General features: G+C 41.7%; 1 protein-coding gene across 2 annotated transcripts in view; it reads right to left on the bottom strand.

Moving 5' to 3' along the window:
• The window catches only part of pemt (phosphatidylethanolamine N-methyltransferase), an 85,040-nt gene extending 84,011 nt beyond the window's left edge, over positions 1-1,029 (bottom strand). Inside the window, exon 1 of one of the 2 annotated variants that reach the window (XM_039789358.1) lies at positions 695-1,029. Coding sequence is in view for 1 of the 2 variants with exons in the window: in XM_039789357.1 (XP_039645291.1) it covers positions 695-787 (93 nt within the window). In the remaining variant the exon portion in view is untranslated. The remainder of the gene's footprint in view (positions 1-694) is intronic. The other variant, XM_039789357.1, reaches the window with a different exon arrangement.
• Positions 1,030-13,684: the final 12,655 nt, after the last annotated feature.

Genomic DNA, 13,684 nt, shown 5'->3' with positions numbered 1-13,684 from the left:
TCAGACACTGAACATTGTGGAAGGTTTTTGTATTTTAGGTTATACTTTGTGTGTGTGTTTTATTGTGATATGGATCCACCTAGCTGGGTCTGAAATAAAGCTTATATGTCAATTAGTTGGCTACCTCGCTTAAAATCATAAACAGTGACTACCTGAAATTGTGCATATGACAAGCTGCTTCTGTTATTCACTGCAGAGGGATCATAGAAATATGACTTATTTAGCCTACTTTGTTTTTTTCAACTGTATCAGTATGCAGGTTAAAAAAACATATTAAAGTATGAGTTTAGAAATGCTGTTTTGTGTAATATATATATTAATGAATATATTAATGTATATATTAATGAATATATATATAATATACAATGTATATATTATATTAATGAATATATTATTAATATATAATATAATTAATATATATATGTGTGTGTGTATATAAAACTTGTTTTTTTTTAATTGCTTGGAGCCAACATTTCTTTGCTGTGGGTCTGCAGAAAACCATGCTTTTATTTTGATAAAAATAGACCGCCTGTTTTTCCGGCTGTCACGAGCTCACTGTGCAATCCATAAAGCCGACTGGTTCTGTTTAGGCGGTCAAACCGGGACCGTCGCTGCTTTTCTGAGCCGTTAACACCGCCTCACGTGAAAGTTAGACATGCAGACCAGCCTCGTGTTCAACCGTTTTAGTTTTTACCTTCGAATAATCGACGTTGTTGAGTCCTCCGCAGCAGTCCAGCAGCACCCGTTGGTTATTCCCAGCAGGGTTTTCGTCCGGAGCAGCGCTCATACACACTGAGTGAACACTGGCAGACAAACAGCCCTCATTTAGCTAGCTATATCTGCGGGTTAGATAACGAATATTGCACAATATTAAGTGCAAGGTTCTTATTTTTCGGTGAAAGAAGGGTGCAGTGGCCGTGGAGAACAACACAAGTCCTGATAACCTATAACCCCCGCTCAATGCATCGTGGGAAATGTAGTCCATACTCCACACGTAGGCTACTGGACACAAGCAATTCATTAATGTATCTTACACAGGCCGCCGATATTCCCGCCCAGAAATGAACTCAAATCCTAAACTTGTGGACCTTCTGGAAGACATGATAACCTGTAGGTGTAGTTTCTTCCTGCATTAGTTTCCCCCTTTGTAGTAAATGAATAGTGTGTTTCTCTACAGTGACATCTGCTGGCTGGCAATATTATAGGCCGAAGGCTTTTTAAGAGCGTGGGTGTGTGTGGAGAAGAAACCTCCCAGCAGTATATTTGTTAGACATCTTTTCAATCATCAAATGTATAAGCATAACTAAAGACTTAATGTGTTATGTAGTATGAATAAAACTGAGCTGGGAGTTGTTGTTTTCAAACGCTTTAAAAGGTCTACTTTTTTTTTTACATCTTTGTTTACGAGTATGACTTTCCATCTGTCATCAGCTATTAAACAGCTTCATTTCATCGGGCTGGTTGACATGAAGAAAAATAAAATCATGTCAAAATATCTCATCCCTCTGCCTCCTCTACATCGACTCTCGTTGTTTCTCTTTTCCTTTCTCCCTTCTCCGTTCTTTTTTTCTCCTCTTCTCTCCATCATTTTCTCTTCTCCCCACTTCCCCTTTCTCTCCTTTTTCCTTCTCTTTTCTTATTTCCTCACCTCTTTTCCCTTTTTCTGCTCTTATCCCTTTTCTCTTTTCCTCGCTTATCCCTTATATCCCTCTTGTTCCTTTTTTTCTCATCTCTTCTCTTTTCTTATTTTTCCTCCTTTTTTCTTCTCTTCTCATATAGCATTTATTTCCTTCATATCAAAGTGTGGGGGTCTGGGTGTCCTCCCCCCAGGGTTATTCTGAATGTCAAACACTTAATTTCCTGCACACTTTAATGTACCAATTTATGGTGGGAATACCTTTATCTGTCCTATGACAAGGAAAACACAGATGACATTCAAAATATATGAAAATTAGAATGGAATATATAGCAGTAAGGGGGCTTTCACATCAGGGATCACAAAAGTTGACCCCAAAGCAACGAGGACAAAACAAAGCAGGCTACTTATATTAGTCTTAAATGTGCGGTGAAGGGAGGATGCTGGCGTTGGTGTCGGCGGAGCTTTTGGGCCCCGGTCGCCATGCACACACTATGCACCGCGCTCAGCGGGTCGATGAAAGATGAGAAAGGTCTCTCTGCATGTTCTGCAGTGTTAGGTTAGTTTGCTGTCAAATTACTCAACCCCGTATTTGTGAAGACTATCTGAAGTGAAAGTTGTGTCACAAAACCATGTTGTTGCGTATCATTTCACATTTGTAATTGGGTATATGGAAATCCTGGAGCTTTCTTAGTGGGTATACTGCGTATACCTGCGTATCACGTAGACTACACCGCTGAATTCAAATAACTTTATTTGTTAAGGGGCACAAAGAGTAGCTCATGAAAGGTCGATTCACAGACATGGTACAAATATGATTAAATACAGTACAGGCCAAAAGTTTGGACACACCTTCTCATTCAAATGCGTTTCCTTTTTATTTTCATGACTATTTACATTGTAGATTCTCACTGAAGGCATCACAACTATGAATGAACACATATGGAATTATGTACTTAACAAAAAAGTGTGAAATAACTGAAAACATGTCTTATATTTTAGATTCTTCAAAGTAGCCACCCTTTGCTTTTTTTGATAGCGCTGCAAACCCTTGGTGTTCTCTCAATGAGCTTCATGAGGTAGTCACCTGAAATGGTTTTCACTTCACAGGTGTGCCTTGTCAGGGTTAATTAGTGGAATTGTTTCCCTTATTAATAAAAAAGCAAAGGGTGGCTACTTTGAAGAATCTAAAATATAAGACATGTTTTCAGTTATTTCACACTTTTTTGTTAAGTACCTAATTCCACATGTGTTCATTCATAGTTTTGATGCCTTCAGTGAGAATCTACAATGTAAATAGTCATGAAAATAAAAAGGAAATGCATTTGAATGAGAAGGTGTGTCCAAACTTTTGGCCTGTACTGTACATAAATAAATACATGGTAATGCATTGCATAACGCTGTGTGTTCTAAAGTGCTAATGTAATAAAAGTCATTCAAACCACAATTGAAAAGGTGCTGTGGTGCAGTTCTTCATTTTGAGCCTGGGGTGGTCAGGGGTGGTAATGGATGCTGGATCGGGGAGGTTGGGAGTTAGGAAGCTGGACTGCATGGGGACAAAGGTTGCCCTTCTCCTCTGCTTCCTGAACGGAGCCACTGGGAAGCGTCCGGTAAAATCCTGCGAGCTAGTTTGACAGTCTGCTGATTCCTCCTTTCCTTCCATTTGTCTTTCCTTTTACTCCTTATTTCCATTCCTATCCTATACCCCCCCCGCTGTTTGTTTGGAGTGGATCAGTTAAGCCGCAGATGCCCCATGCGGTGGGAGACGTAAGGCCTCGCGTCTCCCTGACCGAGTGCGCTGTCCGTTCATCAGCCCGCTGGCTGCCGGAGGCGAGAACTCTTATCATGTAATGCGAGGAGCATGACATCCAGCCAGCAAGTGAAGATTATGGCTGTAATTAAGACGCTTTCCTCCAGCTTCCCTTTCATTCTTGTTCCTTCATTTGTTCTTCTTCCTCTCTTTATCCTGCTGCTTAAGCTCCTGCCCCCCACCCCTCCAGAGGAAAATAACAAAAGGAATATATACCTGAACAGAATTAAATGCAAGTGTGATAGCAAAAAAAGTCAGGTTTAGCCTCCCATAAAAAGCTCTAAAAAGTAGCCTCCCTGCTCTGGCAGAAAGACAAGACAAAGAGACAAAATGAAGCGTTTAGCAGAGCATATTTGACTTAGGCAATGGTGGAGACCAAAAACTGAGCTACAAGAAGAGTGAATATTGGACATACATTCGTCAGGGTACAAAAACACGACTAGAAAAGCCACACAAAAAACACTGGAGGTGTAAAGTGCACACCTTTTTACACTACTACACTTTTATCGTATACATTTTATTGTGATTTTGCCATAACTGATTCAAGGTACTGCGGATCCGGATATTTTTTCTAAAGCACGTTCTGGGTGAATAAAAGAAGGTAAAATTGAAAATATCTCTTTCTTTTTTTAATAATAGCATTGTGGAAAACTCAACATTTGAGACATTTCAGACATCTGGTTGGGAAAATTGTCGCCATCCTCTCTTCTAAATCTGCTAATTTCCCTCAGAACGTATCGCTAACATGCTGTCGTGCTAACTGAGCAACTGCCGATACGCAATTCAAACCTAGGCTCTTATTTCATATAATACCTAAAGAAACAGTTCGACATTTTGGAAAACACACTTTAATCGCCTTCTTTCCAGGAGGTAGATGAAAAGATGAATACTGCTTTCCATGTCTGTACGGTAAATATGTAGCTATACAGCCAGCTGCCTGTTTACTTAGCTTAGCATGAAGAATGGAAACGAGGAAACAGCTAGCCTGGCTCTGTCCAAGCAGCATCCTTTGACGCTCAATGATTAACGCGTTTGTGTCTAGTTTGTTTAATCCGTTCAAACACCTTAGTGGAACAATGACACTGGCATTCATTGAAGTATCTGTTTGGTGTCAGTATTGTTGTCTCTTCCCTCAGTCTCTTCATCCCTATGAGGATGTCATGTATGTTATATGACAGTTGACAAAGGAAGTCATTGTTGTATCCTCCCAGCAGCAGTGACTCCCTCCATTCCTTCTTAGAGAAAGAGAATGGTTTGCAGAGAGGCTGGGTCATTCTAAATTGCATCGTCTTTACCGTATTCTAGGGATGGATGATGGTAGACATCGCTCCTGACATCAGACCCAGAAAGAAGAAGAAGAAGAAGAAAAAGAAGACATTCTACTCCTTTATGTGTCTATTTGTCCACCAAAAACAATGAAGGTGGACCTGCACACAAGTGCCTGCACAAAGACACATACCACACATACACACACACACACACACACACACACAATATTTGTCAGTTACACAATGTCTGTTCAGTTAGCAGGATACATAAACACACCCATTTCCACATACAGTTAAACACACACACACACACACACACACAGCTGACTGTTTACTTTTCCGTGGATTAGACAGGAAGACCATGTGTGTTGTGTTTTCATTCACACAGGCAAACACACGCCCGCCCGCACACACACACACACACACACACACACACACACACACACACACACACACACACACACACACAAACACACAAAGGACCATCCTAAAATGTAATTGCACACACTTTTGGTATATTATTAAATAGAAATAAGGAGGACCAAACAAGCAGAGGCAAATGAAAGACTGTTCATCTCTCGAGTGCACCTTTCTCTGCAGTAAACACGGTTGAGCGCTACACAAATCGGCAGGTTTATCATCAAGATGCTTTTTCATCATGAAATCAAAAGTTTTTGATGCAATTTATGGTCTGCATTTTTTCACACTCAGTGATTATCTCTCTTTATGCAGTAAGTAAGTGTTTATTGCATGGTAGTGTTCATTTCCCATGGGAATTCAGCAAATATAAAATTATAAAAATAAATAAAAAATAAAAATATTGCACAAATTGTATTCAAGGTTGGTGCAAAAGATTCACCATGACCACACTCTTTCTATTCTTAAAGCATTAGTGCCAGTAGGTTCTCATAGAGTACAAAAACATTTTAAAAACACAAACCCACATTACACGCACAGCCAAATAGCCACGTACACACATTCAACACACACGCACACATACACACAAACACACACACACACATGCACACACACGTGGTGTTCCTCACGGGTAAACACTGTCTATCAAAACAGCAGCTCGCCGACATCATTTCCTCCAGCTTTCTCTCCTGTTTACAGTCCGACCCAGGCAGAGCAGGGTTTGCTTTTCCCACAATCTCTCTCTCACAATCTAGCGAAAGCTTTGAATCATCAGAGACAGATGAAAAACAAGCCTGACGTTATTCAAAACCACACCGGCTCTCATGAACACACGAGACGGATGAATTGGAGTCAATCACAACACTCGTACAGTGCCGGTGGCGGTTCTAGGAAGGGTGGCCAAATCCAATGTAGTTTATTGATTTTAGGCCAACTGGCACTAACTAGCCTTTATCAAATATTGGACTTGGATCACTTGTATGACTTCTCTCAAATCAATGCTGTTTTATTGTGAACCGATTGCAACTTTCAATCGTAATGCGAACTGTGAAGAGGATTGGTGAGAAAACACTGCTTCACCCTAAAGGGCCACAAGCTAACCAGGAACCACTGCTATATATACCTAGGGCCACTTGGACTGGAACACTTGATCTTAACATATCATGATCAGTTGATACATACTGTATGCTACTGCTGCAAATGAGTTAAGGCATTGATTGAGTTCATATTAAACTGCTTTGGATTGCTGGTCATTTCAGTTCATTAGACTAAGTCACTATGTCGGCGAAGAGGACACTCTTCCTGTTTTCTACAATTAACGTGACATTAAAAGATTCCAAACACACAGTGAAGCAAATTTTCTAAAAAAGTAGAATAGTGTCATTATTGATCAACAGCCCCCTAACTGATATCAAAATGAAACTGTGCTTATACCGTGTGTGTGTGTGTGTGTGTGTGTGTGTGTGGGAGGACTTTAAGCACATGCATTGTCCTCACCTGTACTCTGAGTTTACTGGCTGCTTGCCTGCCTTAGTCGGTCTGTCTTACGTACTGCAGATGGTCAGCAAGTTCATGAAATTCAAGAGACAAACAAAGAACAAAGCTGCCGTACTGCCAGTACAATGAGCAGACAGGAGAATGTTCGGAGGTTATCGATGTAATCTTCCACTTAGACATCTTTGGCCTGAACACAAGTTGAAGAAAAAAGCTGGCTATGGAAACAGACTTTTTTTTATATTGAAATGCTTTTTTGGCCACTTGGTGGGCAGGAGAACACAACATTGGCCTTTTAAAGTTGATATGGTAAACACATACTTACACATGCAGCAGACATGGAGCAACATTAGCAATGATTTGGAGCCGTGTCTCTGGCCCCCTGATGAATGTAAGTCTAGTATTTGCTAGTCCGCGAAAAGGAGGTTGGTTGGGGTGGTGATGGATGGGTCAAACAAACACAGGACTTTCACCCAAAAGACCGGGGTTCATGTCCCGTTCTTGTCCCCGTTAATGCTTGGATCTTGAGTATAAAATGGCTAGATCGATACTTGGAATACTGGCTTTGAAGTTTCTTAACATCTGATGTTCATTCCTATACAGTTAAACTCAGTAAGACATTGTAGCTGCCCAGCTCTTCTCACAAACTGCAGATTTACCATAGTCTTCTTTTTTCTGGTCACTGCAGCTATTTCCCAAATCAGGAATTCAAACCAGGAATGCAATTTAAAGCTGCACTAATCAATATTTTTATTTTAACAATGGATTAAATAACTATTTCTAAAGTGAAAGGGGTCACACTAGTGACAAACCCACAGCAAATGATCACCCTTCTCTGCCATTCCCCACACATATGGAGCTCACTGTTTTGTTTTTATGGCCTAAAACTTTTGTTATGCTCATTAAACTTGCAAGCAGCTGCGAAACAACTTTATGCTATCTGCTGCACCAAACAGACAAACTAAGCGATTAGCTGGTATACAGCAACAGTGGATCATTTAGCAGCTAAAGAGCCAGATGTTTCACTTGGGAGTTGGTGGAGACCAAAACAGAGCTAAAAGGAGAGTTACTATTTGACTTACATTCCTCAGGTAAACAGAAAGACCATGTCTGCTGAATGTACAACATGTTACTGTGATAATAAGTCAATGTTGTGTTTACAGCTTGTCCCACTTCCTTCAAGCAGCCAAAAATCACTATACACTGCCAAATCAATGCCAGAATAAGATGACTCTCATCATTATACAGCATCAGTGGATTGATTGGAACTCATCTGTTCAAAAGTCATAATAGGTGTAATATATAGGCTTCAGTGTCATATACAAAATTAAATTGTGAGTCTTTGGCTCTGCCCTAGGTTGGACATTAAGATTATTTCCGCCCGCAGAGCAATTTTGCCTCCAAAATGATATAACTAGGTTTCTGCACAGAAGCAACTATGTAGTTAAAAGGAAGGCTGTCATTTGAGCCATATTTAGCATCATTAGCTACCAGTCCATCCATCCCTCAATTTACCCTGCTACCCATGATCCATCCACGCATCCATTCATCAACCCATTCAATCATCCATCTCTCCTTCCATCTGCAACCAGTTCTGAAAACTGATCGGAGCTGAGCTACATCTTATTTCTGTTCTCTTTTCCCAGTGCCATAATGAGCTTTGGCTTGTTGAGCTTCTCTCTGTCGGGCAGTTCATTGAACAGCGTCACAGCACTGCAATACATCTCAATATTGAATCAAATCATGCAGGGCAGGAAATTGATAAGCGCAGCAAATATATCAAACGACACAATAAAGATCATCCTCTTGTTTATGTGTCGGACAGCCCCGCTACCACTGTCGTCAGCTCAACTGAATTAGCACGGATGATGTATGATGATGTGTAATCCTAAAACTCATCACTATTTGGTACTGTGCGACTTGTCCAATGATTGTGTTGTCACCCCCCCGCTGTAATTTACGCAAATTAACTCACGTAGAGAACACATCGATCCCTACATACCAGTGACTGTAACTTACAGTAATATTTGCCGACGTAATATTTGCCAACAAGATGCACTTATAGTGTAAACGTATTCGGGGGCTTCCTGTAATCCAGGCAGAAGAGCGTCATTGGGTTATGCAAATCAAACTTATGATGTGTAGTAACTGATGTTGTTTTGGTGGATGCATGTGCTGCACACACCTCTTTCCTGTTGGCAAGTAAACAAAAACAGAGATAGCTTTATTAAGTCGCTACCTGCTGCTGCAGTGATGGTGTCACGGCTTAATTTATTCCTTTATTCATTTTTATTTAGTCCATTTTGTGAAGGGCTCGTTGCATGGGTGGGAAACTGGACTCCGTCAAAAAAGGTAAAAATGCATGTCTCCTTAAAAAACAATGCAAGGCAAAAATAAAAAAATAAAATACTTACATATGTTTTCATCAGGGTCATGTTTGCAATAACTTACACACCAGTACTGTGGTGCTAATGACTTGAGTGAAAGGATGGCTCTCCACCCATGTGCAAGCCTATTGGTTAAAAAAACAAAACAGGAAGTGACAATAAAACATATTATTTTATTTAGTGTTTAATTTCTTTTAAACAAAACCCCTCTTACCATGAAATAAAGCCATAGAAATAAAGAGCATATACACATTGATGTCACAGTGACAGGTGCATTGGCAAACGCGTCAACAGGACAATTAAAGACAACAAAACAGTCATTTGCATAAAAAAGTACATGAAAACAACATTTAAAGACATAATTAAAAGGACAGTAATAAAAACAGACAGTACAGAACGGCCCAACCTACACTGTTCATGTAGGAGCAATAGGTAAATAAAGTGTAAATAAAGCTTGTATATATATAATATACAAGCATCACTGTGCGCAGCAATTGTCTAGGGTTTGATATTACCTTTTGTGTATATAATCAAGTCCAACACCATAGAGAGAGGATTTTCCAAAGGTGTATGCCATTATCCCCATTTGTAAGATTCTTTGCATCTTGTCCCTTTCTAAAGGTGTGTTCAGACCAAACGCTAAGCGATTTTTTTGCTTTCGCGATTAAACAAAGTCAATGCAAACACACAAATAGATGCAAATTCACACCTGGCGCCACAAATACGCATCCACGCGAGTTGAAATGTTTCAACTTAAGCGAATAATTTGCGTGACGCTGTGTCACAAAAACGTATCAGCTTTGAGAGTCTCCTGACGTCACAGAGAATCAGAAATGGAGGACGCACTACAACTCAACATCACTACTGTACAGGGACAGAACTAAAAAGGAGAGGGCTTGGAGAAAAGAGAGCGAAGCCATAGGACTACATGGTAAGTTCCGAAAATATGTATTTGTTACTTGATTCTAGCTATCGGTTGTACTTCACTACGAACCAAGTTAGCACCAACGTCGTAACATAACTAACATGAGGGCGGATGTTCCCTAGTTTCGAAATGCATTCATACAGTTTGGTCTGAACACACCTTAAGCTTTTTTGGAAGGCCATTTGGGAAAGGTATACCGCTTTTAACATTAGACATGGTGGGAACGTTGCTGCTGTGCGCCACAATTGGTGCACTGGGGCGCTGTGGGGGTGTGTCTGTCTTGTCTCTTCCTGATAAAGTAGAAGGAGAAGGCAGGTGTGGACAGGGAAGAAACGGTGGAGAACAGAGACTTGGGCCAAGGAGGACGCCGGCCAGTGGGGAGGAGCTGGAGAGGAGCGGCAGGCCTAAAGGGGAGCGTGGCCGCGGACGGCAAAGCAGGGAACAGGGCTCACTGACGGCGGTTAGGGCGTGACGGCCGAGGATGCAGAGGACAAAGCCTTCGAAAAGCCGATGGCACGATGCTGGCCTAGGGCCTAGTTGTGAGCAGGCGGATGAGTCGAGGGTCCGGCTGACATCCTGCGGGAGCTGTGAGAGTGACAGATGGAAGGGGATGGAGCCAAGCACACGCAACACATGGCACGCTGCACCCATGGTCTGCTGCGGGACAGGGGATAGATGCTTTGTGGGGAAGCGCAGGGGTGAACTTGCGTGTCATCCCTCCTTCAGTTAAGTCTTTGAATCATAAGCTGAGTACTACACGTGAGGAGGGAGCCACTACTTGTAGTTGTTAACACCAAAATCATCAGAGAAACAGATTTAGTTTGGCTCAACCCTATGTTGTGTATCATAGATTTATGACTGCTGAGTTGTTTTTACCTTTTATGTAGTCTATATGCACGACCTTCCACTTCCGGGATTGATCCGTTGCCACCGGAAATTTCGAAACTTCATTCCGGCGGATGTCCGTTACCTTCCGCTTTCTTTGTGTTGGCGTTAAAACTCCGGTGGATTTCTGAGGACTATGGTTAACTGCTCCTCAGATCTCTGCAGGATAAATCCAGACAGCTAGCTAAACTATCTGTCCAATCGGAGTTTTCTGTTGCACGACTAAAACTACTTTTGAACGTACACGTTCCACCAAAACAAGTTCCTTCCCGAGGCTATTTTGCAGAGCCACCGTGGATCCGTGCGGCGCTTAGCACAGCCCATGACGATTGTGACTGGTTTAAATACAGGCCGATAAACCATAGCACGTTTTTCTACCATCCCGGAATGCTATATAGACTAGCCAGACCCTCCTCCGCAGCGCTGTGGAGGAAGGTCTGGCAATGCGAGACTAGCTTTTATGCCAATAGTTGGAGACTCGAGGCAACGAAGGGAGGAGACCTGTGCAGCATACAGCCAAGGCCGCAAAGGGAGCTAGCTTCGAACCGGTTTGGCCGACCTGTGTTTTTTTTAAAAGTTGCAATAAATGAAGTTTGTTTTAAAAAGCCAATCTTTGGGTCGGCAAAACTCCCCAGTAGAGAAATACAATGAACTCTTGTTAAAAGTCCCACTTCAATCACACAATTTCACTTCTCTCCATTTCTGCTCCCCCCACCGCCCATCCCCCCCAACCTTTTTCCATCTTTCCCTCCTCCATAAACTCTCTCCTCCATCCTGACCCCCCTCCCTCCCTCCCCCGCCATTACAGTGTTAATGAGGCGAGCGGCGATTGAGCTCTGCATGTAAACAAAGAGTTTCCCCGCCACTGTGGATCGATACAGCTGATGACTGTCACGTGTTTGCTGCAGCAGACTGATGGGAAACGACAAAGACGGGACTTCTGCACACATCCCGGCTCGTGTGAGATCATTAACAGAAAGGAAAAAAATAAAGGACTGCGTGCGTCAGTCATAGGCCAAAGCTGAAATGCCCCTTTCCATCAAACTGGACAGAAAGTCAATGTAGCAGTCTTAGGGCTGAGCAATATATCAATATTATATCGGTACTGATATATGAGACTAGATATCGTCTTACATTTTGGATATCGTAATATTATGATATGGCACAAGTGTTGCCTTTTTCTGGTTTAACAGGCTTCATTTCAGTCATTTTCTGAACTTACCAGACCGTTGTAGCTGTTCTATTATTTGCCTTTACCCACTCAGTCATTATATTCACTATACTGATGATTATTTATCAAAAATCTCATTGTGAAAGCACCAATTGTCAGCTCTACAATATCGTCACAATAACGATATTGAGATATTTGGTCAGAAATATCGTGATATTTGATGGTCTTCATATCGCCCAGCTCTAAGCGCTCTTCTACATATTTAACAAAGCATGATTCAGCTAGATTTTGGAGTGCAGTCCTTGTTAAAAAAAAGTCTGGACATTTAACATAGACACTTGTTCATTGAACCTTACAGTTACACACCATCAAATGTATTCTCCCTTTAAGAATGAATGTGAGAGGAGAAAAGTGCTTCAACTTGCAGCAGACGTGCGTCACCTCTCTGTGGGTGGCTCTCTTCAGTCTGCCCAGGAAAGGAGATTAACATGGTTTCCTAATTTGATCATAGTCATTTTATGAGTCTGTCAACGCGAGGCCTGGTTGCAAAGAGGCCTTTCATTTTGGCTGCCAATCTGAGAAAGAGAATGAGTCACAGAGGGAATGCAGAGAGAGAATGTTCAGTTGGCCGGTCTTTGGTGAAGGAGTTAGAACCATCTTTAGCCCTATTTGCACGGGACTAGTATCACCAGAGTTAGGGTTACCCTAACCCTAGTCTCGCTTTGTCAGACCATGCACACGCTGCGGAGCGGAGGAGGGTCTGGCTAGTCCACACAGCATTCTGGGATGGGAAAAAAACATGCTCTGGTTTATTGCCATTTCTTTAAACCAATCGCAATCGTCATGGGCAGCGCTAAGCTCCGCACGGAGCCGCTGCAAAATAATCGTGCAAGAGAAAACTCACCTTGGAGAAATAGTCTATCTAGTTGGCTCAATTTATCATGCAGAGATCTGAGGAGCAGTTAACCATAGTCCTAATAAATCAACTGAATTTAAAATTCCAACACAAAGAAAGTGGAAGGAAACGGAAAAATACATGCATCCGGCGGTATTTCCTGCGGTACCGGAGCAATCCTGGAAGTGGAACGTCAAGGATATAGACTACCCTAACCCTAACTCCCTTTGCATTCACACGGGATAAGCAAAGTCTGTATTTCACTCAAATGTACTGACCGTATCCTCTTTCCGTAAACTTTAATTTATAATTGCCAACGCAGCCAATACACCCCTGAATCACAGTGAAATGGCAATTCGCACGGTACTATTATTACCACACAACCTCTGTGTTTGGCAAAATACAGCACTGCCTGGTGGGTAATTTGAGTGGAATTTTTACTTGACAAATTACTGACCTGGTAGACTAGGACTGGGACTAGGATCACAGGTGTCCACAGAGGTCATGTGATTATATTAGTCCTGTGTCGGCATTTCTGTAATTCAAGGTTTTATTGGCTGCATTGGCAATTATAAAAGGAAAGCCTTGACACCATATTTGAGGAATAATGTCAGAAAATTCGAGCAAAATACAGACTTTGCTTATCACGTGTGAATGCGTTGTATGAAACACAGACATTTGGGTGGGGGGGGGTGGTGTTGGATTGTCAAAATCACATGAGGTCCCCTGGTAATACTAGTCCCGTGCGAATAGGGCTTTAGATACACAATCGCGTACGAAAATAAACACATTAACT

This window comes from Perca fluviatilis, chromosome 21 (genome assembly GCF_010015445.1).
Source record: "Perca fluviatilis chromosome 21, GENO_Pfluv_1.0, whole genome shotgun sequence".
NCBI classification, from domain to species: Eukaryota; Metazoa; Chordata; class Actinopteri; order Perciformes; family Percidae; genus Perca; species Perca fluviatilis.
Note: the sequence above shows the minus strand (reverse complement) of the source record. Positions and strands in the feature narration are given on the sequence as shown.